The following is a 22,406-nucleotide window of genomic DNA, read 5'->3' on the forward strand; positions in this document are numbered from 1 at the left end:
GAAGTGAAACATGTAAACTAAAGACTACAAAGGAAGTTTCTCAGAAGGCAGTTTTCAGACTCTTCTCAGACCTCAGAAAATAAAACACGAACTGGCTGGCTGAACTTTAAAAAACTAAGTACTATCATAACAGTCTGAAGGAATCACACAAATATAAGCTGCAAGTATCATTCTTCTCCTGTTTCTTTCCCACCCCCAACTAAACAAACAACAAGTAAACAGCAAACTAAATAAAAGACTGATTTCCTACCACTTGCATCTGCAGCATATCAATTCCAAAGTGTGCCAAATGTTTTGCTATATGTGGATCTAAAACTGGCTCCTCTTCATCAAAGGAATAGACATCTACGAAAGCAGAGAGAAAAAGATGAGCTGTAGTATCAAATATTACCCCTTCTCTTTGTTTACCAACACTGCATTCTCAGTACAGGACTGCCTACACAAGATGCCTTATTCATATACTCTAAATTTAGTTATGACCAGCAGAAAAGTGCATAGACATCCATATAGCTCAGTAAATATCTTAAGTGTTCTCCACACAATCACCTCAACTACTCTCCTCAAAAGAAATTACATGCCCTCACAACACTAAAACCTAAGAATATTTGTAGTGATCATAGTATTCCCGCCCCCCCCAATAAGAAATTTGTAGGGAAAACAAGGAACAGGGCATGCAAAATTCTCAGGTATGTGGCCAGTCCACATTTTGAACATGGCAACAAGAGATTCTGAATTTTTGTGGAGCTACTAGGTAGAGACAGACACATTAAAACTGTGAGTATAGGGGGCCGACTGACTACTGCTAATGGTATTTTAACTTCTAGTAGTTTAAGGAATCCACTTACGCCCTTTTCTCACAGAGATGCAGGGAGAACTGAGAAATTCTTTACTGGAAATAAAGGTGTTTGTTAGATCGGACACCATTGGATTGGACTTTGAAGATTAATCTTGTGGTTAGGGAGAAAGGCTGATTTTGTGACTCAGGTGCCTGTCTTTATTGTATGGGAGATCTGGATTTCAGTTCTAGCTTTATGATATGTCCTTATGGCCTTAAGTAAAAGCCCATGAATATTTTGGCAGGGCAAAGTTCAAACTGTGGAGGGAAGCAATATGTCTAGTTATGATATTTTCGTTATGAATCACAGAATCACTAAGGTTGGAAAAGACCTGTAAGATCATCAAGTCCAACCTAAAAAAAACCAACCAACCAACCAAACAAAAAAAACCCCACAAAAAACAAACCACAACACACCAAAAACCAACCCACCCAACACCACACATCACCATGCCCATCAAGCCACATCCCACAATGCCACATCCACACGCTCCTTGAATACCTCCAGGGAGGGTGACTCTACCACCTCCCTGGGCAGCCTATTCCAATGTTTCACTACTCTCTCAGTAAAGAACTTTTTCCTAATATCTAGCCTGAACCTCCCCTGGCGCAACTTGAGGCCATTTCCTCTAGTCCTGTCACTAGTCACTTGGGAGAAGAGACCAACACCCACCTCTCTGCAACCTCCTTTCAGGTAGTTGTAGAGAGCGATAAGGTCTCCCCTCAGCCTCCCCTTCTCCAGGCTAAACAACCCCAGCTCCCTCAGCCGCTCCTCATAAGACTTGTGTTCCAGACCCCTCACCAGCTTCGTCGCCCTTCTCTGGACACGCTCCAGCACCTCCATGTCTTTCTTGTAGTGAGGGGCCCAAAACTGAACACAGTATTCGAGGTGCGGCCTCACCAGCGCCGAGTACAGAGGCATGATCACCTCCCTGCTCCTGCTGGCCACACCATTTCTGATACAAGCCAGGATGCCGTTGGCCTTCTTGGCCACCTGGGCACACTGCTGGCTCATATTCAGCTGGGTGTCGATCAACACCCCCAGGTCCTTTTCTGCGGGGGAGCTTTCCAGCCACTCATCCCCAAGCCTGTAGCGTTGCCTGGGGTTGTTGTGGCCAAAGTGTAGAACCCGGCACTTGGCCCTATTGAACTTCATCCGGTTGGCCTCAGCCCATCGATCCAGCCTGTCCAGATCAAATTATGAAACCAAGCTTAATAAATTCAACAGAAGGACAAAATGTTTTAGAGCGAAAAACCTCATTTTTAGTGTTTACCAAGCAAGTCCTGTAATGAAGCTGAGTCCAGAGCAGGTTTCACCTACTCGAGCAAGTGACAATAAAGCTGCAGGCATCACAAAAGGATATGAGTGATAAGACATGCACTAGTAGGACTTGAACAGGTCTCCCATCTTTTCTCTTCTCTGACCTCTTCCTCTGTAGTGAATGACTACTTCCCTGCTTTGGTCTCTACTCATACCAAAATCCAGAATCCCTCTGCCAGTCTGCCTGCAATTCTCTCATGCCCAGCAGAGCTTCTCACAGTGACCTTGCCCCATATGACCAGATCCAGGCTGACAGAGAAAACTTAGCCAGGAGAAAGATGAAACAAACTCAGGAGAAAAGAGCAGGAATCCAGATAAAAGCTGTTCACAGCACAAATATCACTTCTGAAGGGTCCTTACCCTGCCCTCTCCAGGCAACAACAGACCATGGCTCTGACTCAGCCCATCCCCTACATAAAACTTAAAAAAGAAAAAAAAAAAAAAAGGCAGTGTCCTTGAAGTCTGCTAGTACTAAACCCACACTGAAATGATAGGTTGAAGGTTAGCCAAGAACTCAAAGACCTAATGCAACTTTTAAAATTTACCAGCCCTATGAAAACCATTAACTCTCTCAAACCAGGGAATTGTGCTTTTGAGTTGTGCTGCCAGCTGCTGATTAGCCATCAGAGTCTTTATTAACATTGGTCCTGATGACCTCTCTGGCATGCATGTAGCTGTAGCTGCCCATCTGCTGGAATTCCACTGTGTGGTAGCAAGTGTGCCCAGAAGACATGACTGTTCATCCACAAACAAGAGACCACAACATTCCCATAGTCTTCTGGTGAGGTCACAGCACAGCCAAAAGATCCTGTAAAGTTCAAACACCTAATGGAGTGAGATTACACATCAACTGATCTTGGGTGACTACTTTCAAAGTGGAAGCTTTGATTTTGTTTTTCCTCAGCTCTGGCAACTGAGGAGAGAGCAGCCATCTGGGAGTACTGATCCAGAGCAGCAGAAATGGAACACAAGACACGTTAATCTTTTGCTCACGCCCAGCTCGTGTCACATACTTTAGAACTTTCTGCTGTGTAGCCAACTTCAATTCATGGGAGAGAGACAGAATTCAAAGAAAGAAGATGAGAGCCCCCAAACACAGGTCTGTAGTTTGTATCTACCACAAACTGGTAGATAAGGAATGTAAACAAGTCAGCAAACGTGATACACAAAAGCTGGTCTCATTAGAGTGAGAAAGGGGAAAAAGGGAGGAATATAAGGGGGGAAAAACCAAAACCACCCAAGAAAAATCTGAGACAGACAACACAGAATATTATTAAACAGAGAATTATTATTATTCATATTATGGCAAGAAAAATGACAATGCTACCTGTACTTCCTTTTCTCCCACAGCTCAAGGTTTACACCTGTTCTGGCTGTGTAGACATCACTCCTTCCTACTTAAAGGATAACAGGCAATGGCAACACTGTCCCTAAAGAAACAAGTTGCTCAGGATCCCCCAAAGAATTATCTGATAATTGCTGAGACTGGCATCCAGAAAGCAACTCATTCAAGTATCTGTCAGATAGGGCTTCCCACTGCCAAACCCTCATTCCATTCCTCAAACCAGTTTCAAACATGCAACCTTACAATGACTTGAAATCTAATCACATTGTCAAGAGAGGCAGCAGGTAGCACAGTCTGCCGAGTACTGCTCAACCTGTTGAATCAAGCAACTTTTCTCACTCTCTCGTGCATCCTGTCCCAGGTCCAAGAGCGGAAGCCAGAAGTTTGATTCAATTTCTGCCCTGATCCCAGACCTGTTTGTTGACAGAACACTACAAAATGGGGCTAATGCCCCAGAAATCTTTCATAATGTATACAACACAGATTTCTCAAGGAAAGACAAGGAGCTCTCCTGTGCTCCCTCTGTGTATATGTAGGGCAAGTATAAGTGGAATACTGGCACCACCTCTTTCTCCTTCTTACTGGTGTGAAAAAGGAATGAGTTATGTCCGTAGAGAGACTAACGCTTATTACTCCTCTACCATCATCTCTTCACCTCCAGCTTGGAAGCAGAAACCAGACAGACTTTGCGTCACAGTCAGCCATGAAGCCTCTTTCCTGAAGCTCATCTGTCATCCAGGCCTATTGAGAGGTTATGATTACCACTGCAATATAGATCAGAAAGAGAATAATTACTGAAAAGGAAACAAGGACAGTTGAGGGAGGGAAGTCTTTTCTATAGGGAAACCAAGTAAACATCATTCAGAAGAACAAAGGTCTGTGGACAACAGCTGGTGCCCCTCATTCAGAGGGAAGGATGACAGCCTGTCCTTTGTTATCCCAAAGGCCACAGTAAGAGAGGAAGCAGCTGATCAGGGGGAGGCAGAAGGACAACAGCCATAAGGAAACAAATACTGCTGCTAAAGATGAGAAGAAAAAACAAAATTGAAAAAGCCGCTAAAGAAAATTCTGTTTATTTTATAGATGCAGTTGAAACCTACAGCTGGGCAAATCCTAAACACCTCAATAACTGAGAGTTTCAGATAGAGATCATCCAAGACCAGGCTCATGCAAGGAAAGAATATTCCATCTGGGAGAGAAAAGAATGAATTTTGCTCAGTGTTTCTGTGGCACAGCTGGTTGAATCTGACTACAGTCTCCTTTCCCTGACACTGAATAGGACTTAAAGATGAAAAACTCTCAACTGACGTGTGTTAAAAAAAGGGGCTGCTTTAAGCAGCTATTTTTCATCCATATGGTCATAAACACTAAAACCAAAATGTAATCATGCTATGTGTTCTTCCATTTTTTATTTCTCTGCACAGCTGCAGCAAAAGATCTCTGCTTATGACTTTTTCAGTTTCTCATGTTTTTAATCCTCACACACCATAATCCTCTCCACAGCAACACTGCAGAACGTCACACTCCAGAGAATGTGCAAACAAGGATACATCTATAGCTTTTTTCCCTCCACTCAAGATCAGGTGTTTTACAAATGAGCATCACAGCAGCCCCATGAAGATGAGAGTTCATTAGACTGAACAAAATGTTACCGAAACAATAAGGAAAAATAGCAGTTTCCAGTATGAAAAAAACCCCATACATGCTGATAAGAAATTACTTTTCTGAATTTAAAAATCATTATCCTGTTATTGTTTCTATGTTACATAAGATTGAACCATTTGCCCTAGCAAATGTAGCAGAACTGAAAAATACCAATTATCCAGATTCTGCTGTTTCAAAATAATACCATTCTTCTATTACAAATCTACTATTATACAAACCCCAAAAACTATTTACACCAAATATAAAACAGAAGAAGAGCAGATAAAAAAAGGAAAGGGCTTTCTCCAAATGGAGTGTGTGTCATTCCCCCCAACCCGGATCAAGATTCACAGACTCACAGCGTTTTCTTTCCATATCACACTCTCAAACATTTGCACTAGAAGCAGAAACCCACTTGGTAATAGATACACACTGTTAGTCTCATGCACAAAAGATACTCCATCTCAGAACCTGCCAGGTGGCTGACCTGCTCCATCACGAGTGATTGTTCCCAACTTCACTGCCAGGGGATAACCCGTCTCCTTGTAGTGCTCCATTGCATGTCCATTCCCACCGCTGCCATCAAAGAACCACTTGCCACACAGCACTGAACCATCTGTCAGGTTTAACCACAGATTCTCCCGCAGGTCACATTTTGAGCATTTCCAACCGCTGCGAGAGAAAACAGGAAGAAACAACAGAAATAAATAAGGCAGGAACCAGTCCTGTATTTCCACTTATGGTAGTTCGAACCAAACATACAGACTCAGCCCGGAGTCTTGCAAGAGAATTGTTGGCTGAGTTGCTGGCATTAGTTCTGTTACTCTAGACTGTATTAGAGAGCCTACAATGAACAAACCTTATTACCCTTACCTGGGGGGAATTCTAACACCATTGTCTAACTGTACAAGTGTTTTAGCATGTTTAGATGCCTGTAGCTCTCCTTCCCAGGAGTCAGGGTCCTGCTTCCTGTAGGGCGATTTTGCGCCGAGGAGTGCATCACAAGCTATCGTCACCTGGAAAACAAATGTATGTCAATCAAAACCTAACACAATTCAGTGACTTGACAGAACTTCGCATTCAGCCCATTGCTAACCACATACAGAAGTGCATATCAGTAAGACTATTTATATACTTAAATATGCACGTATTCTTCTAGATTGCAGTTATTATTTTAGCAGGACAGTAAGCAAGTGTACTATGCAAACTTCCCTGGGACAAGCTGGCATCACAATAAGGGAAAGAATACAGGAGGTAAAAGGAAACCTGAGAAACAAAGACAAAGCAGACTTTAAAAAATGAGTATTATCGCTGGTTAAGAAAGATCTTTATGTAAAAACAAGCACCACACGTAAGAAAGCAAAGCACCATCTTGATAAAAACTGAAGCAGGAGACAGTTCCTATCACCACTTGCATACACTCACTGACCAGTGCTGGTAACTCTTCTATATTGGGTAATGAGATTTCATAGTGATCAGGAAATATAACAAGTTTTGCTTCATCTTCATATTCAAAGTCATCACTGTTGAGATCACTGTTTGTCTCTAGATCTGGAAAACAAGACGGGGAATGTTAGGAGATTGTCCCAAGATCAAGGTTCCTAAATTGCGGCAGGGGTACCACTATGAAGCATTGCTTGCCTGGCATCAGCCTGCAAGTTGACACTGTCAGTAGTTTCTTCTGGCTAGAAATGTTTGTGAAATCCTGATCTAAACTGAAATCTGACTATCCTGCAAAAGGATGTTTGAGGACCAAAATTTCCATCTTAATCTGATCCCCAGTCACAGTTGATTTGGCCCCTTTCTAAGCAGTGCACTGTTGCAGACATCGCATTCTGGGAAGCAGCTAACAAAATTCTGCTCAATTTGAGCAACATCAGGATGTAATACTGCTGTGCCTTTTAACCAGGATCTTGAAACACTATACAATGTGGAGACCAGGTCACACTACCCATGCCGAAACTGTAGAGCACGAACAATGCACCTCTGTTTCAGCCCCCCATATTTTCCAGATCACAGACCTGGCTGAAACATGCTATGGCTCCCATCCATCTTGAACCTGTGGCCTTTCCTCCCATGAAGATATCCACGGCTGGAAGTATTCCTGTATCTCATCCATAATCTCAAATAGCTACAGCAAGTACAGTTATTCCAGCATTATCCCTCTCTGGCTAACTCCACTCTGTAACCAGTGTAACTATCTGTTTAAAAAGCATTTATTAACTGATAAAGCCTTCCTTTGAAGATCAAGCCTTCCATAGTGTTTGTGTACACTCTTACTCCAGTGTAAGGATGACTTTTTTGCTTAAATATGAGTCTTGATCAAGCAACATCAGCTAAAATGCTTGTCCAGAAATAAGTGGACTCAGAGAGAAGCCAGGAGGGTGTATAAGTAACTACATGGCTAGTGTTTATATCTCTGGCTTCATCAAAACCATAATTATTCCATAGTGACAAGACTGAGTTAAAACCTTGCTCAGTTCTTTCCAGGACAACTGAAAAAGTTAAGACGAAACATGTGCATGTTGTGTTCGACGTTTCACAAGATTCAACTGCAAGAATAGCCTGGGCAAGGATAGGATCTTCTGGATCCTTTCCCCATCTGGACATGTTGGATCTACTGTATTCTGATGTACCAGACAGTCACTGACAGAATAAGGTTCAACCAAGAAAGAAGGTGCATTAGCAGTAGCTAAAGCTGGCTCTTATTTTTGATCCAAGTACATGCATATGCTTAATGAGTCACTCAATACTAAACGAGCATTGGCAGCAACTACTGCACCCTGGGAATGCCTGAAATCTCAAATGTATATCTGGGAGAGAGGTGAGGAGGACAGAGACCAGATTCAGAAAACTAAGCTCTCTATTTACCCAGTGGACAGTAACAGCCTGAACATCCTAAGTGACAAAACAAGTATGAAAAGATATTTTAACTTGACCTGGAAAGACCACCTGTTGAGAGGAACATAATCCAGTTTCCATTCAATTCTTGGCTCACCTGCTGCACCAGCCAGTCCTGAGGGGTGACAACACCCACTGTCAGTGACTTCCAGAAGCATGACCCCTTTCTTAGCAGCAACCAACAAAAGCCCCTTATCATCAGCTGAATATAGACACAAAAGCAAGAACTTTTTCTTATGCTGAAGACATTACATTTATAAAGAAAATATTAATTCATTACTAATTCCCCAAATCACACTATTTTCCCTTCCTTTACTGTAGCATAATAGAGATAACCAGCAACCTCACTTTACTCCGGGATTCTTTCCCAGCTTGTATTACAAACCTGTGTTTTGATAAAGGAATGAATCTCAACAGATGCAGTCTGCAACAGTAAGCTCTTTTGCTCTACGAAGTGAAGAAACTGAGTATCTCCAAGCTGATGATACACATGGCAACGCACCACAGAGAATTTTCACTTAATGCCCAGAAATTTGATGGTGGCCAGCACAGCAAAACCAAAAGTACTGACCATTTCCTAAACACGACAGAGGTTCCTCAGAGAGGATAAAAACCTCAGTGTATGTTCAAACAGGTTTAAAGGCAGCAAATGCCTCTTCCAGCACCTTCAGTCACACACTTCGCTCAGCCACCAGAGGGAACCTGAAGACAGCTCACATCAGCCGCTGTTGTCTGCAGACATGTGTAAAACCTGCTGGTATTTTCACTTCCTTATGATACCGACATTAAGTTTGTAGTATTTACCATCCGCTATATAGAAACAGCAATGATACAGTTGCCCGAGTTCAAAATTCAGACACACACTTCAGCTCATCTCACAAGCCAGTAAACAACAGCCAGATTACTGCTACTGACCTGACCTCCATATGAACTAGTGATCCAGGGTTGAAAGACTGAGTATCCTATTAGCAATCATCCGCTGCCATCTAAGGACTTCACACACTTAGGATCATCAGCCTTTTGTATGCAATGGGTAGGGAAGAAAAGTTCCTTTTTACCTTCTCAGGCTTCATACCATTCACGTTACCAGAAAAGCAGAAAACAATGTCCTATCAGCATGGCATTCTGTATGTCTGACATGCTGATACGACAGCATCACACTTCTTATTTAAAATAAGATACACAGAGCTTCATAACAGTTCCAGGAAAAAAATGAGGATTTAACTGGCAATTCCACTTTTAAAGGTGACCATGTAAAGCTGGTACACTTCCACTCTACACACCTACCCCCTCTGAATAGGAATTAAAATTACTACCAGTGCTTTTTGGTAATTATCACTCTGAAGACAGTTTCTCAGGGTTCAGATCCAGTACATAAGAGTGGAAAGGGCTTCTAAGGTCACCGACTGAAATCCCTTGATACAGAGATGACCATAGAAACTAATCCCTTTTGTTGTCTGTCAGACAGGCCCCTTAATGATATCCAGTTGAAAACCACCAAATCACTAATCATATTTTTAAATCTTGGCGTGTATGAGCTGAGAGCCATAGTTGCTAAGTTCAGTAAGAAGTTCTACCTCCATTATATTTTCTGTGCCTGTGCAAGGGCCAACAGGGCTAAGAAAGCATGAGCGCAGATATTATAAAAACATACAACTATTACTTCAGAAGGCAACAGAGCCCACACTAAATGAAGGCAGAGGTTGACCCCATAGCCACTGGGCATCATGTGCCGTCTGCAGGCAGTTTCGAACTTGGATTTTAAAACTAGTGCAGAATTTGAGAGAGGAACAAGAGTAACTATAGGAAAGAGGAGCAGGGGAAAAATCTACTTGCAAATGGAGCATATTTGATTAAAAATTACTGTAACACTAAAGACACTGAAAAATATGAACTTTCGAGCACTATACTTCATACAAAGCTGTTTCTTGGACAAGGATGTTCTTCCAAGATGCACTGTGAGTAGAAGAATCTCTGGGCAAAAAAGGGTTTACTCAGTTCTAATACTGAGCCACAAGACAACCAACCAGTTTGTAATCTTTTTAAAGAGCTGACAGCTTAGTGGTAAATGTCCACAAGACAATGTTCCCCTTCTAGTGGACTAACAGCTTTATGGTGCTTCCTCAGAGCCCCAATTAAACACTGTGGTCAATAAAACAAAGTGTCCGTAGGTTGTAAGTGTTGTGTTGGGAGGCCAGGATGACAGGCAAAGCAAAATAACAAACAAGTTAAAACAGAGGCTTGACTGATGTTGTTATTTTGGGCAAGCGGACAGTAGAGTAAATTTACTGCAACTCACAGGCATCACTTTAGTGACGGTGAGAAATGCATTGCTGCTGAACTGACTGAAAACAGCAGATGGAAGTGGAAGACAGAGTACTGTAAACCAACCCACCAGAGAGGAAGAAAAGGAGTGGACATACCCAGATCAATTTTAGACAAGTTACCAACTGACTGCACTAATAATAGTGGCATAAGACGACTCCAGGCAGGACCCCCAAACAGGATTTCCTGTGCATATGGATGTGTCTGTGTGCGTACGAAAGGGAATACAAACATGAAAATTGAATGACGATGTTGACTAGTGAGCCTACAACTGATTTTGAAACTGGAAAGACATCTTACGAATCTGGGCTTGATCCTGCTCTCACTGAAAGCAATGGACAAATTTGTATTGACCTGGAAGTGGAGGACTGAGTCTTTAAATCAAATAATTTCTTCCTGAAGCTTCTAAATAATAATGAATTGCAGCAGCAGCACTTTGCAGACTATAAGCTATTAAGCTCATTTGTCTTCAGGCACATCTGAAACACTGACCTCATCAGATGAGCTATAAAAAAGAAATTAAAAAAAATATTCACTTTGCAGTCACAACATTCTCGTTTGTGGCAAAAGGAAAAGCAAAACTTTCTACTAGGATCATTTGCATCATTTCCTACTTGTAAAATAACATTCAAATTGCTTGCTACATCTCCAACACATTAGTATGCTGTTCTTATTGCTAGATACAGACCTCACCCCTTGGATTTCTGGCGCAGTCATGTGTTAAACAAGCAAAGCCAAACCACGAAAATTCAAATTCTTAACTATTTTGCTAGCAGCAGTAACCTCTGCTAATCTAGCCTAATTTCCACAGTTCTACCTAAACCAGCAAACTATTAAGACTCTCTTGGTGTAAGATATCTGCTCACCATTCTATACTCAACTCAAGCTTAGATGGCAAAGCCAGAAAGCAACAGGTTCACTCATGGTCTAATCAGTTCCACTGCTGCTGCTGGGTAGCATGCTCAACTTTACTGGGCTAAAATTCAAAAATATTGTCAGGAAACACCCAAATCCTCCTAAATCACAACTTTTCCATTCATAGATATATACTCTATATATGCTTACTTAGACAAGTATAAACTTAAACCACTCAATCCACTTGTGGTGAAAGTCCTTTTCAGAAGCTGACCAAACAAAAACATCCTTACTGAAAACATGGTTCCGCTACTAGCTGCTATGAGATCTAGGAGAGCTAAGTGAAGCTGTGGTCAAATCCAGTATGGCCACTCTTATGAGTGGTCTTTATGCTTGGAAATGGTAGCCGTAAGTGCATTCACTGTCATAGGCAGGCAGGTGCCATCCAGGAAAAGCTCAGGATGTTCTCCCAGACTCTGAGTGGAAGTCTTCTCTTCCTTTCCGAGGCCTTCTCTGAGACCAGGTGTGTGTCATGGATACTGCTCCTCAATGACACTCTTCTCACCAGCAATTACCATCCTCACAGACCTGCTGACAGAGCTGTTCATTTGAGTACTTCAAAACACTTTGAATTGATGATCTAAGTTAGCCCTGACTTCGCTCAAAACAGAGCTCACACAACTTGCTGCACTGGCAGATATTGCTATCATAACTGATCTGGAAGAGGACATCTGTTTATGGACAAGTTTTATGACAGCCACTCTGCCAGCTCTGTTTAGCCTAGAGTCCAGGCTCTGGCATGGCCAACGGATGCCCAGGACGAAGGTACTAGAACAAGGCAAAAATGCAGTGATTCCTCCCTCAGTGTATACCTCCTAGTTTCCAGATATCTATCTGGGTTTTTTTGTTTGTTGGGGGAGGTAGGGGTGGTGTATGGGGGGGATGGGAATGTGTGTTTGTCTGTTTGGTTTTGGAGAGACACGGGGAGATACTGCATGCAGCTGTGGTTTCTCCACTCAAAAGGAGAGGTTGAATTCTTACTTATAAACAAAAATAATGAAGAACAAAATATAAAATGCCGCTCTACTCCTGACGTTCCACTTGATTCTGAGCTGACATTTTCGGAGAACTATTCACACCATCTCTCTCAGAACTACCTTTCTGAACAGTAATAGCTAATTTAGACCACATCACTGTGCACACACAGTTAAAGCACTTCTCTTGTTTTCTTTGCATTTTTCAACATTTCCTTAATCTATTGTTTAGTTACTCAGTAACACATTAAAAAGAATTACTTGTAGATTTAATCTCTTAGATAATGTTAAATCAACCAGCAAACTCTATTTCCTCATTTTTCAATCCCTTTCCAGACCATTTATGATAGCATTAATTCTTCATAATTAGAACATTATGAAGGACTCTGCTGATAACTCCTGGGTGCAACAGGTCCAGGGGGACTCTGCTGGTAACTTTCTACTGTAAGAACTGGGCCTCCAATCCCTTTAATACAAGGATCTTCCCTCTTATTCTACTACCCCTTTTGACCAGGATCTTGTAAGGAAGATCACGGTACATCCTGTTAATTGAATTGCTCTTATTCACATAGCCACTGAATACACAGGCGTACGACTACACATAGTCCCAGAGTATTCCGTCAGACCCAGAACCATTACTTTACTTTCGAAAATCCACAATGGTTCTTTTCTGTTCTGTTACATTTATACAACTCTATCGATTCTGATCCGTTCTTTTTCTTCCAGATGGGCTAATACAAAAATTAAATTTAGTGATGATACTTTTCCTGGTCCCATCAGGTCTTTTTTTTCCAAAATCGGTATCACTTTTACCATACTGTTGACGATTTAAACAAGAGGTTGCACACCAAAGACAACAGTGCAGCTGTTTCTTACCTGAGCGCCTTGTGAAGTCGTGGGGAGCTACGATCTTGTCCCATCAATTAATTTCTTTCCATTTTACAGACTGGATCTAAAACTTCTTTGTGCGATAGCCACACATATTGACAAGCACAAAGCATCTTCAGAATTGCTAGCCTAGATAACAATGCAACGAGGATACTTCTCCATGCACTGTGATGCAGACAGTCTGCTTTAAGTATCACCCCAAATCCCCTGAAAGCTTGCACAGTCTGAGCTGAAGTTACCATATCCACACTGCCTAGCAACATCTAAACAATCTAGATTAAAGGCAGTTCATAACTGCACAAAGGCAGTGCATTCAAATGTATTATGCCTCCTGACTACATAGAACACTCACAGCCAAGACCCTCCAGCCTTCTCCAAAAGAAAACCAAAACAAAAAGAGTCCAAAACTTAATGCATGCGTGCACATGCACACACACTTCGCTTTGGATCTTTTAACATTTAGGGAAAGATAAAGCTTCCAGCTGACTGACCCAACCAGTCTGTGTTTCTATTGCATTTGCTGCATAGCATCAGTGCTAGAAAGTAGTCAGTGAGCATCCAAAAGACGTTTTCCTAATACTAAGGAGTTTGAAAAGGGTTTAGTATCTTTAATAGCTTTACATCAAAGAGTATTATAAGAAGTAATGTAACAAATGCCTAAACTGGATTGACTTTGTACACAAAGCTTAAATCTCTGGGCCTTCAGGGAATTATTCAGACACCTAGAAACACAGTGATGTTAGAGTTACCCATTGATTGTTGTCTATTCTTGTCTGACAGGGTAAGCCCTAAATGGCATGCTACATATATGGGCTGATAATAGCCAGTTTGGTGCAAACCTCTACCACAGGTGCCCAAGGTCACAATGAGAAAGACAGAACTAAAATGACCTGTTAAAATGAGAAGTCCAGCAGCTCCGAATCAATGAGGAAGATTAAGAGATAAGATGCCAAATTTTGCTAACCATCTCTGCTGCTGTCACATGCAAAATTATCAAATCAGCTGACCTCTCTGTGCTTTCATTTCCTCAGCTATGAACAAGGACAGGAATAATTCTTTGTTCTTTACTTTAAGCATGGCCAAAAAAATAATAAAATCTGCTGAGCCAAAGAAGTGGATAAAAAGCATTTGGATGTATGGAAGTATTATCTCAAGGATCAGAGCAGAGAGTTGATACCGTTTTACTCCCAGCCAGCAGGGGTTGCAAAAAAAAACCTGCAGTAGAACAGACCAGATGAGATACATTTTCAAAAGTGCATTAGAATCCAGAAGGGCTGGATTAAATGGTGATAGTTCCGTGTGCTAAATCCACCCCAGTGAAACTGCACTGCCTTCAGAAGTTTCTTGGGACTAGGACACTTGGAACTGCTGCACCAGATCTACTCAGTGGGAACAAAATGCTCATGTGCAAGGATGGAATGTGAGGACTCCAACACGGCACATCAGAGACACTACGCCATGTACACTGTGTGCCAGCATACCACAATGACAGAAAGCTCAAAATGTATGCAGTAGATCAGCAAGAGTAAAATTGGACTGTGCTCTTGTACTTATCATTTACACTCACACTGCTAACACTGTACAACCATTGCTGCATTGCAGCCAGCTTTGTTTCTGAACCAATTATTTTATAAGCATCGAGTGACAAACATTATTTCCAATGTAAACTGACAGTGAATGGCATTTAGACCAGCATCCGTGACTTAACAGTCTCTTCCTACAAAAGAAGTTTCATTTCTTCATGACTCTTCTTAAGACTTTTTTTCTCTCTAAGCCCTCCTTGCAAAACTTACTCCAGACATTAACAACAATTTAATCGATCACAATCTGCAAAGGCCTCTTAGGGACACATTCCACAGATCAAAGCAATTCCAACGGGAGGCCATGCTGTTGTTTCCCCCTAGCCATAAGAGCTGGCAATTGTAAAGAAAACATTTAACCTTTTCATTACCAGAAGAAAAATTCACTGTTTGCTATTAATACAGAGAGACTAAATAATAGATGAATCAGAAAAATAACACAAGTGGTGGGAGGAGGGAGAACATAGGGTTTGCATCATGTTCCCCTCATCTGTATTTATGAGGCCCTCAGGTTTTCTGGGTAATCTGAATCAATGGATTTTGGATGAAATGGACATGGTAAGAAAACTGCTTTCCATGAAGGAAGGGGATATAACTGTAGACATAACAGAATAAGAATTGCTAAGAGATGCTTGTGATATATGTACTGTTGCATTCATTACAGGAGAGACCACAACATCACTTAAGAACATTTACCTGTGTAACAACTTTGAAATGATAACAACCCTTCCTATGACCAGCTGCTGAGCAGAACAGTGCCACACTGAGGCCCTGTTATATCTAAACATTAAGTATAAATAAACTTTTTTATTAAAAGGGTGATTTGTGGAAATCACAAGGAGAGAGAAGGGACAGAATTAGTCAAAAAACACCTATCAAACCCTAGGCTGCTTGCGAATAGTTGAGAGCCTACTTTAGATTAAAATGTTTCATGTATACATACACATATCTCTCAATACGCACCAAAATTGCTAAGAATTACTTATTTGTCTGGACCAACTTTAAAAACTAGAACCAAAAGTTAAAAAAAATAACCCAACAGAGAAAGAAAACCCACAAGGAGCCCCAAAGCCAGACACAATGGTGGACATAACCCAAGTACACATGCAGACAGGGTCAGAAAAGGACTGTGTGAAAGCAGCTGTTCACAATACCTAAAAATAGCTTAGCATTCCTCCTTGTTGGTAAAGCTCCACCAGATGCCCCTGGTACCTTCTGGAAAGAGAGAAAGAAACAATTAAAAATCCATCAAGTGATACAACTGCAAATCAGCAATAACCCCATACCATCACCATTTCTGACACCCATCTGTCTGTTCATGGTCCTTCTATTAAATCACAGTCCTTGCTGAGCAAGAATGTAAATCCTCTTCATTCACCTCTGACAATGGGATTCAACTCATCATTGCTCACTGCCATCATGGAGTGAGAAAGCCACCCTCTGAATCCTTCGTACTTTGCTCTGTTAGCAACTAAGCAGAGCATGTCTCATGGTCACCATATGTAACTGCTGTTCTATCAACAAGACAGGGACATCTAGCATCACGCAGACCTCTCACCACTAGATCCCCTACAGTATTTCTTAATGATTAAAGCTGAATTAGAGAGGGGAAGAAAAGCTATTATCTGCATAAAAGATTCAAGCCTTCATAACTAATTCCAGCATGACCACTTTGCTGTGTTCAGCTAATTTTCTTCTATGCAGAAAAAAATGCCCTTTCCGTCAGGATCCATGCCTGCTTCCATTAAGAACAATCCAAGTTACCACCATGCTTTGTTAATATTAGAAATTATGGAGGAAACCTGACAACATGCAAGCAATTGTTTAGGGGGGGATTTTTTTTTTTTTTTTAAGTTCCACAGCAGAGAATAGTAACTTCCAAGGGACATTCAGTTTCAAGCACTACTTTCCCAGTTCAAAATACCTCAAACTACTAGGGAAAATGCTAGTAGCTGAGGAAATATAAGTCAATGCACTTGCTTCTTAAGCTGTTTATTAACAGGCACCATTAAATCAAATCAAATAAGCCTCTGTGGCTATAATGCCAACATGATGTATTATGTAGTGTATAATGTTAGTGTAACCGGCGAGGTTGTTAGGCAACTTTTTTTTTTTTTAATAATAATAATATCAGGATGCAACAGGTGGAGAGAAATCAGCCAAGAACCTGTCAGCCTAGGGAAAGTTCATGTTTGCCTCTGCTCCTTGGTAGGTGAAAGGGTCACATATTTTGGGTGGTTCCCTTCACCATGTAAATAAAGCTTTGGCCAAAGCAGGCTGCTTGAATCATCAGTGAGGTCTTATACATCATAGGAAAGTTTTCCATTCTTAGAAAGAGCAGATGCCAACTAACACTGTTTGGCTGCACTTAGGAACAGAACCTATTATCCAAATATACAAGTCCTAGGGAAAGGGAGTCTGGGCTGCAACTCCAGCATTTAAAAAAATAAAAAATCCTCAATGAAGTGAAAATAACAAGCAGAACAATTTTTTCCTTTATACTTCTAGAATTTAACAAGTGGAAAGGAAGTAGCCAAGAATCCAAATCTATTTAAAAAAGCAGCAGCAAGATACAACATAACCCAATTACAAATATATTATGAATAAATTACACATACTCCAAGGATTATAACTTCCAAACTAAAAAAAAAATGTTTCCAATACTAGGAAGCTGCAATTGAATTCTGATGTCACCAACAGGATATTGTGAAAGTCATTAAGACTAGATATTTCAAGGAGGAAGAATTCACATGGAATGTTTATCACTGCCAGCCTGACATTAAATATTTCAGGTTGATTTTCCAAACTGCTGAATACATCTGAACTGGAATTGCAGATGCTCAATACTCCTGAAAAACCCAGAACCTGACAGTATTTTTACCTTGTTCCTCTACCTGTCAGAAATCACTGAAAACGTTCCCCAGTCACAAAACAATTTTGGCTTCTAACAGATGTGACACACCCAGCAAATGGGAGTCCACACAATGCATCAGTAGTGGCATTAAATTCCATGTGTGGTGCTTCTTGTATAAGGTATCAGTGTAGCCTATTCTGCGTTCTCTTTAACTCCACCATTGCCACATTTTTTATAACAGCACCATCACTGAATAATATCCAGGAACCCATCACTGTAGGAAATTTCATGCTTCTCTGCCCAGCGTTTTCAACAGGGCTGAAGTATCACTACAACACCAAGCTAAAGCTCTGCCCTGGGCTGAATACTACCGAGGCAGTTGTATACAAGTCAAACCCTACAGGAAAGTGGCTGATTTAAAAATTCTGAAGAGTGAAATTCAGGGAAAAAGAAAAAAATAAATTTTCTTGATTTAGCTAAGAATTTTACCAGAGGGTGCTCCATAACTTGCACTTGCACATATTTCTGATGATTCAGCAGGTGCCTCTGGTGCTGATCTCCCACTGGCAGATACTCTAGCTCTACTTAAGCCAATAGGCTGAACATCTGACCCTTATTTTCTAATTGAATTGTGACTAGATACACGACTAATACTTGTTCCAAACACCTTTGGAAGCAAACAGGGATTTCTGCAGCAATGCAGTGCATTCTGCAAGGATAATGCCAAGGGAACCACAGGCAAGAATAGCAGCCTCACTAAAAGGATCTTAAGATAGCATATCCAATGCCTTTGGCTTTACTGTATCCCACGCCATCAAAAGCTTGGCTTAAAAAAACAAAACCACAATGCAGCATGTGCCAGACACTTCATAAAATTGTTCCAGCGAAGGCCTGATGCTTCACATTGCTCAAAAGAAAACATGGATAGCATGTAAGAAGCGAACAGTCATGGTAAAAAAAAAATCCATAGCTAACGTATGAGGAATCCTATCTCTGAGTCGTGTTAGATGATACAATCTTCACCTGTACTATATAGTCAAACAGTTTCCTGCCACATGACCCAGTGCACCAGTGCGTCACCACCTTCAGACATAGATGCCAGGCCCCTCTGCTACATCATGATTCACAAGGAGAAAAATAGGAACCACTGAACTAGTTCAATTGAAGGTGTATGCAACACCAAACAATAGTTGGTATATTTGTTTCTCCCTTTTGGAGTTCTTCAGCCTAGTCTTTATCCAGGAAAGGAATTTTTGAAGCCTCATTTTAACCCCAGTTTACCTTGATATTGAAAATTCCCAGGTCATATGCTGGAAGAAAGTTATATATAAGGAAAGCTGACAGGATTTCTGCCCACCTGCCTCTAGTCTTAGATATCATCTTTCAAGAGTGTTAAATTCACTCAGAAGAACTGTTGCTAAAACTAGACTAGGCTCTCCAAAAACTCAATTAACAGCATGAAGGAAAATGTTGCTATCACCCTTACAAGGAAAGACAATTCTAAAGTATAACAAACATCATTAACAATCTCAACCTGGGCAATCCACCTCACTATAATTCTGATAAAATATGAATAGTCATCTACTGGAAATAAGTGGTCAAGGCACTTTACATAACTCAGGGCCTTCATGACCCAGGGGAAACATTGCTGTAGAATGAGAAATGTGAAGTATTCTATCCTGCTTCAAGCAGCTATTTTAGGCCCTCTAACTTGCCAAAAGAGACAGAGCTTACGGGAGAGTGAGCTATAAGCAAACCCAGTGCCTTCCATATAGCTCAGATCAGAAGTCATTAACAGCCCTTTAATGATGCCAGACAAATCACACACGAACAGATGTTATAAAAAGCATAGGTTATAAATTACTATTGATATGCAGTGATATTATGGAAGAACAGTGAACATGAAGTTTGTATGTATACATCCATGTAGGGGGGGTGTAGGACTGAATGAGGACAATGTATGGCTCTAGAATCCAGCATTAATTTAAGCTAAGCTCTAGATCCCAGGCCAGGTCAGGATTAGGGCTCGTGATTTAATTGTACAGAAATCTTAGGATGAAAAGAAGTCCTGTCACCCTGAGATGAAACCTCATATAAAAAAAAATCTCAGAAGCTTCCAGCCAAATCTGAGCCAAAACCAGTAATTCTACACTTCAAAGGCAGGTTTCAGAAAAGTATTTAGTTACCTACAGAATGCATATACTACGCAGACAATATGTATGTGATACGCAGAAGCACATAGTGAAAAAGATTGGTGGAAGTCAGGCAACAAGCTGCCTTTAAGATCTGACTCTTCAGGGCTTTTGATTCATGTCAGAACTGAAGCTATAGGATTGGATGGGATCCAAGCACCTGAATTTGCTATCGAGCCCCAAATCTGAACATGTTCATTTCTCTCAAGATTTGGTCTATGTCTGAAGTGCGTTACCTAAACGAGCACAAGAGACCCAAGAACTGTGCGGGTAGTTAGTTGGGAAGCCACAAATCTCACCTCTATCACATGTCGTTTCAGATGCAAATACACACACTGTCCTGTTTTCCGGTAATGCCTTTCAATGTGTTCCCTTCCAAATCCCAGAAACGTGTTCATGCACACATAGAGACCTCCTTCTGAATCCTAAAAGGAATGACACAAATAGTTACAGCACAGAAGGAACTGAACAGGACAGAAAGGACTCAGCAAGTGGAAAAAACAAAGAATTGCAGACCATTTCTGTTATCAAGAAAGCACTTGCAGTGTGGCTTTCATAGCACATTATGGTGTTTACATTATCATTCATCCAAGAAACTTCCACATCATATCACAGTCTATAGAAACTCATTGAAATGGGTTACTTTACAACTACAGATTAGTGAGTGTCCAAATGGGAGGTCTAGAAGTTACTCTTGAAAAATTCTGCTTGAGTGCCCAATTCATAGAGATTTGTAGGGGCAGAAATTTGTAAAGCATAGAAATAATGAAGCACAGAATAGAAATAGTTGAACATTTTTTGACCATTTGATTGCAAGAACAACATTCCAAATCAGAAGCACAACAGAGCTGATGGTCCAGCGAGTCAGCTACACCTTCTACTGTTGATCACAATTGTGTCTGAGAAAAACAGATCTCAGGTGATCTTACAGCTCTTAGAACTGGCTAACAAGAAAATTGGCAGATGTTTTGTGAACATTCTTCAGTCTCTATGAGGGATACTCTTTATTCATGCAATTAGACTGCTTGGAGATAAGGGCACTACAAAGGAAATATAAAGATATATCTTCCTGGCACTGATCACAAATACTGACATTTCAGTAACACAGCCTGGCAGGAGTCCCATCACTTTTTGCTCTCCCAAAAGCTGGGTGTTGATGCTGGCTGTTATCAGGGTCTTGCTCCATTTTAGCACTGCTCCCAGATCTCTCCTACATCATTCAGACTGCCAGGAGGTCTTTCAGTCATTTGGCTCATTGGCATTGGATCTATTTTTTAAACCCTCTCTAGCATGTATTGTTTTGAATAGGTGGTACATAACAAAGATTGACCCTTTCAGAAGCACTGTGACCTTCCTTCTGTTGTGAACGTGTTTGTGCTATTAGATAGCACAGAACATCTCATATTAAATTCCCCAAAAAACAACATGAACTAAACTCATCCATAGGCACCTTAGAAGGAAATAAAATAAAAAAAAAAAAAAATCATTATCTCCAGAAAGAAGTCACATTAGGCGCATACATGTGCATAATCATGTATTGAGGATTGTTACAGCAACAATTGCTTTGACAGGATACGACCTGATAGTGCCACACCTGAAACATATTCAGTACAGTAAACCAAGAAGTTCTCTCCTGTCTGGCCTACCTCTCTTCAACACTCTGCTGGGCAGGAACCTCCACTCTACCTCTGAGCCCAGCCAGGCCCCTCTCTCAGCGCAAGCACAAAGCTGCCCATCCTGCCACGCCAGTTGTGGCACAAATCAGGCTCTCTCCAGTCCTGTGGACCAGAACAAGTAGCAGAGGGCAAGTCTGACAGAGATCATAGCTGATCTCCAATATTTTCCTAAGCAGCACCAGGTTAACACACCTTATTCTCTTCCAGAAAAGGAAGCTGAAGGGCTAGTAGTGTTGAGCAGTTGCTACTCATTTGATACCTGGCACAGACCAGCTGGGGCCTGACAAGTCTCTTCCCTCCCACCACCGCCCCAAAACCAGGCTCAAATGTGCCACATAAAACCCAGTTAATTCTCCCCAACCTGTTTCAAAGACTGGCACTGAGTATTTCTGTAGGACTGGAAGGCATCTAAACTTCCAACTTACCTACAACCCTCATCCATACCTGTATGCTACTCTTTCAAACATGCTCACTTGTATCAATATAACTACAGCCAGAACTGAAGAACTGCCTCAGACACTAATGTGGTACTTCCACAGCATCCAGCAGAGCCATGGAGCTGAGGAACAGAACATGGAGATCAGAGAATGATGTTTTACCCCAAGACTTTAGAAAATATCCGTCTCTTCTGCTTTTCTTTATGTGAGACAACACATACAAGCTTCAGCTTTTCTGATTTAGCTGAAAGATGAACATGTAATGAACTATACACCTATTGCTTTACCTACCTCAAAAGGACAAAAAATTGCATTGAGCATTCCAGGATTCAAATATGCAATCTGAAGCAAGGGTTTAGATTATCTGCCATTCACACTTAACATATACCATGAAGTCATTCTCTCAGCATCTAAGTATCACAACGGCTGTCTCTCTGCAGAGTAAATAGTAAACTATTTAGCCATCTCATTTCTGATCCACATAACACCTATCTGAGATTCTATTTAAAAAAAACCAAA

General features: G+C 41.1%; 1 protein-coding gene across 1 annotated transcript in view; it reads right to left on the minus strand.

Annotated features, from left to right (window-relative positions):
* The window catches only part of USP13 (ubiquitin specific peptidase 13), a 56,150-nt gene that overhangs the window by 25,185 nt on the left and 8,559 nt on the right, over positions 1-22,406 (minus strand). The window contains exons 2-7 of the mRNA XM_059822413.1: positions 20,074-20,199; positions 15,883-15,943; positions 6,575-6,696; positions 6,019-6,161; positions 5,633-5,817; positions 251-345 (exon numbers count right to left, since the gene is read on the minus strand). Of these exons, the coding sequence (XP_059678396.1) occupies positions 251-345; positions 5,633-5,817; positions 6,019-6,161; positions 6,575-6,696; positions 15,883-15,943; positions 20,074-20,199 (732 nt within the window). The remainder of the gene's footprint in view (positions 1-250; positions 346-5,632; positions 5,818-6,018; positions 6,162-6,574; positions 6,697-15,882; positions 15,944-20,073; positions 20,200-22,406) is intronic.

Source organism: Gavia stellata, chromosome 11 (genome assembly GCF_030936135.1).
Source record: "Gavia stellata isolate bGavSte3 chromosome 11, bGavSte3.hap2, whole genome shotgun sequence".
NCBI lineage: Eukaryota > Metazoa > Chordata > Aves > Gaviiformes > Gaviidae > Gavia > Gavia stellata.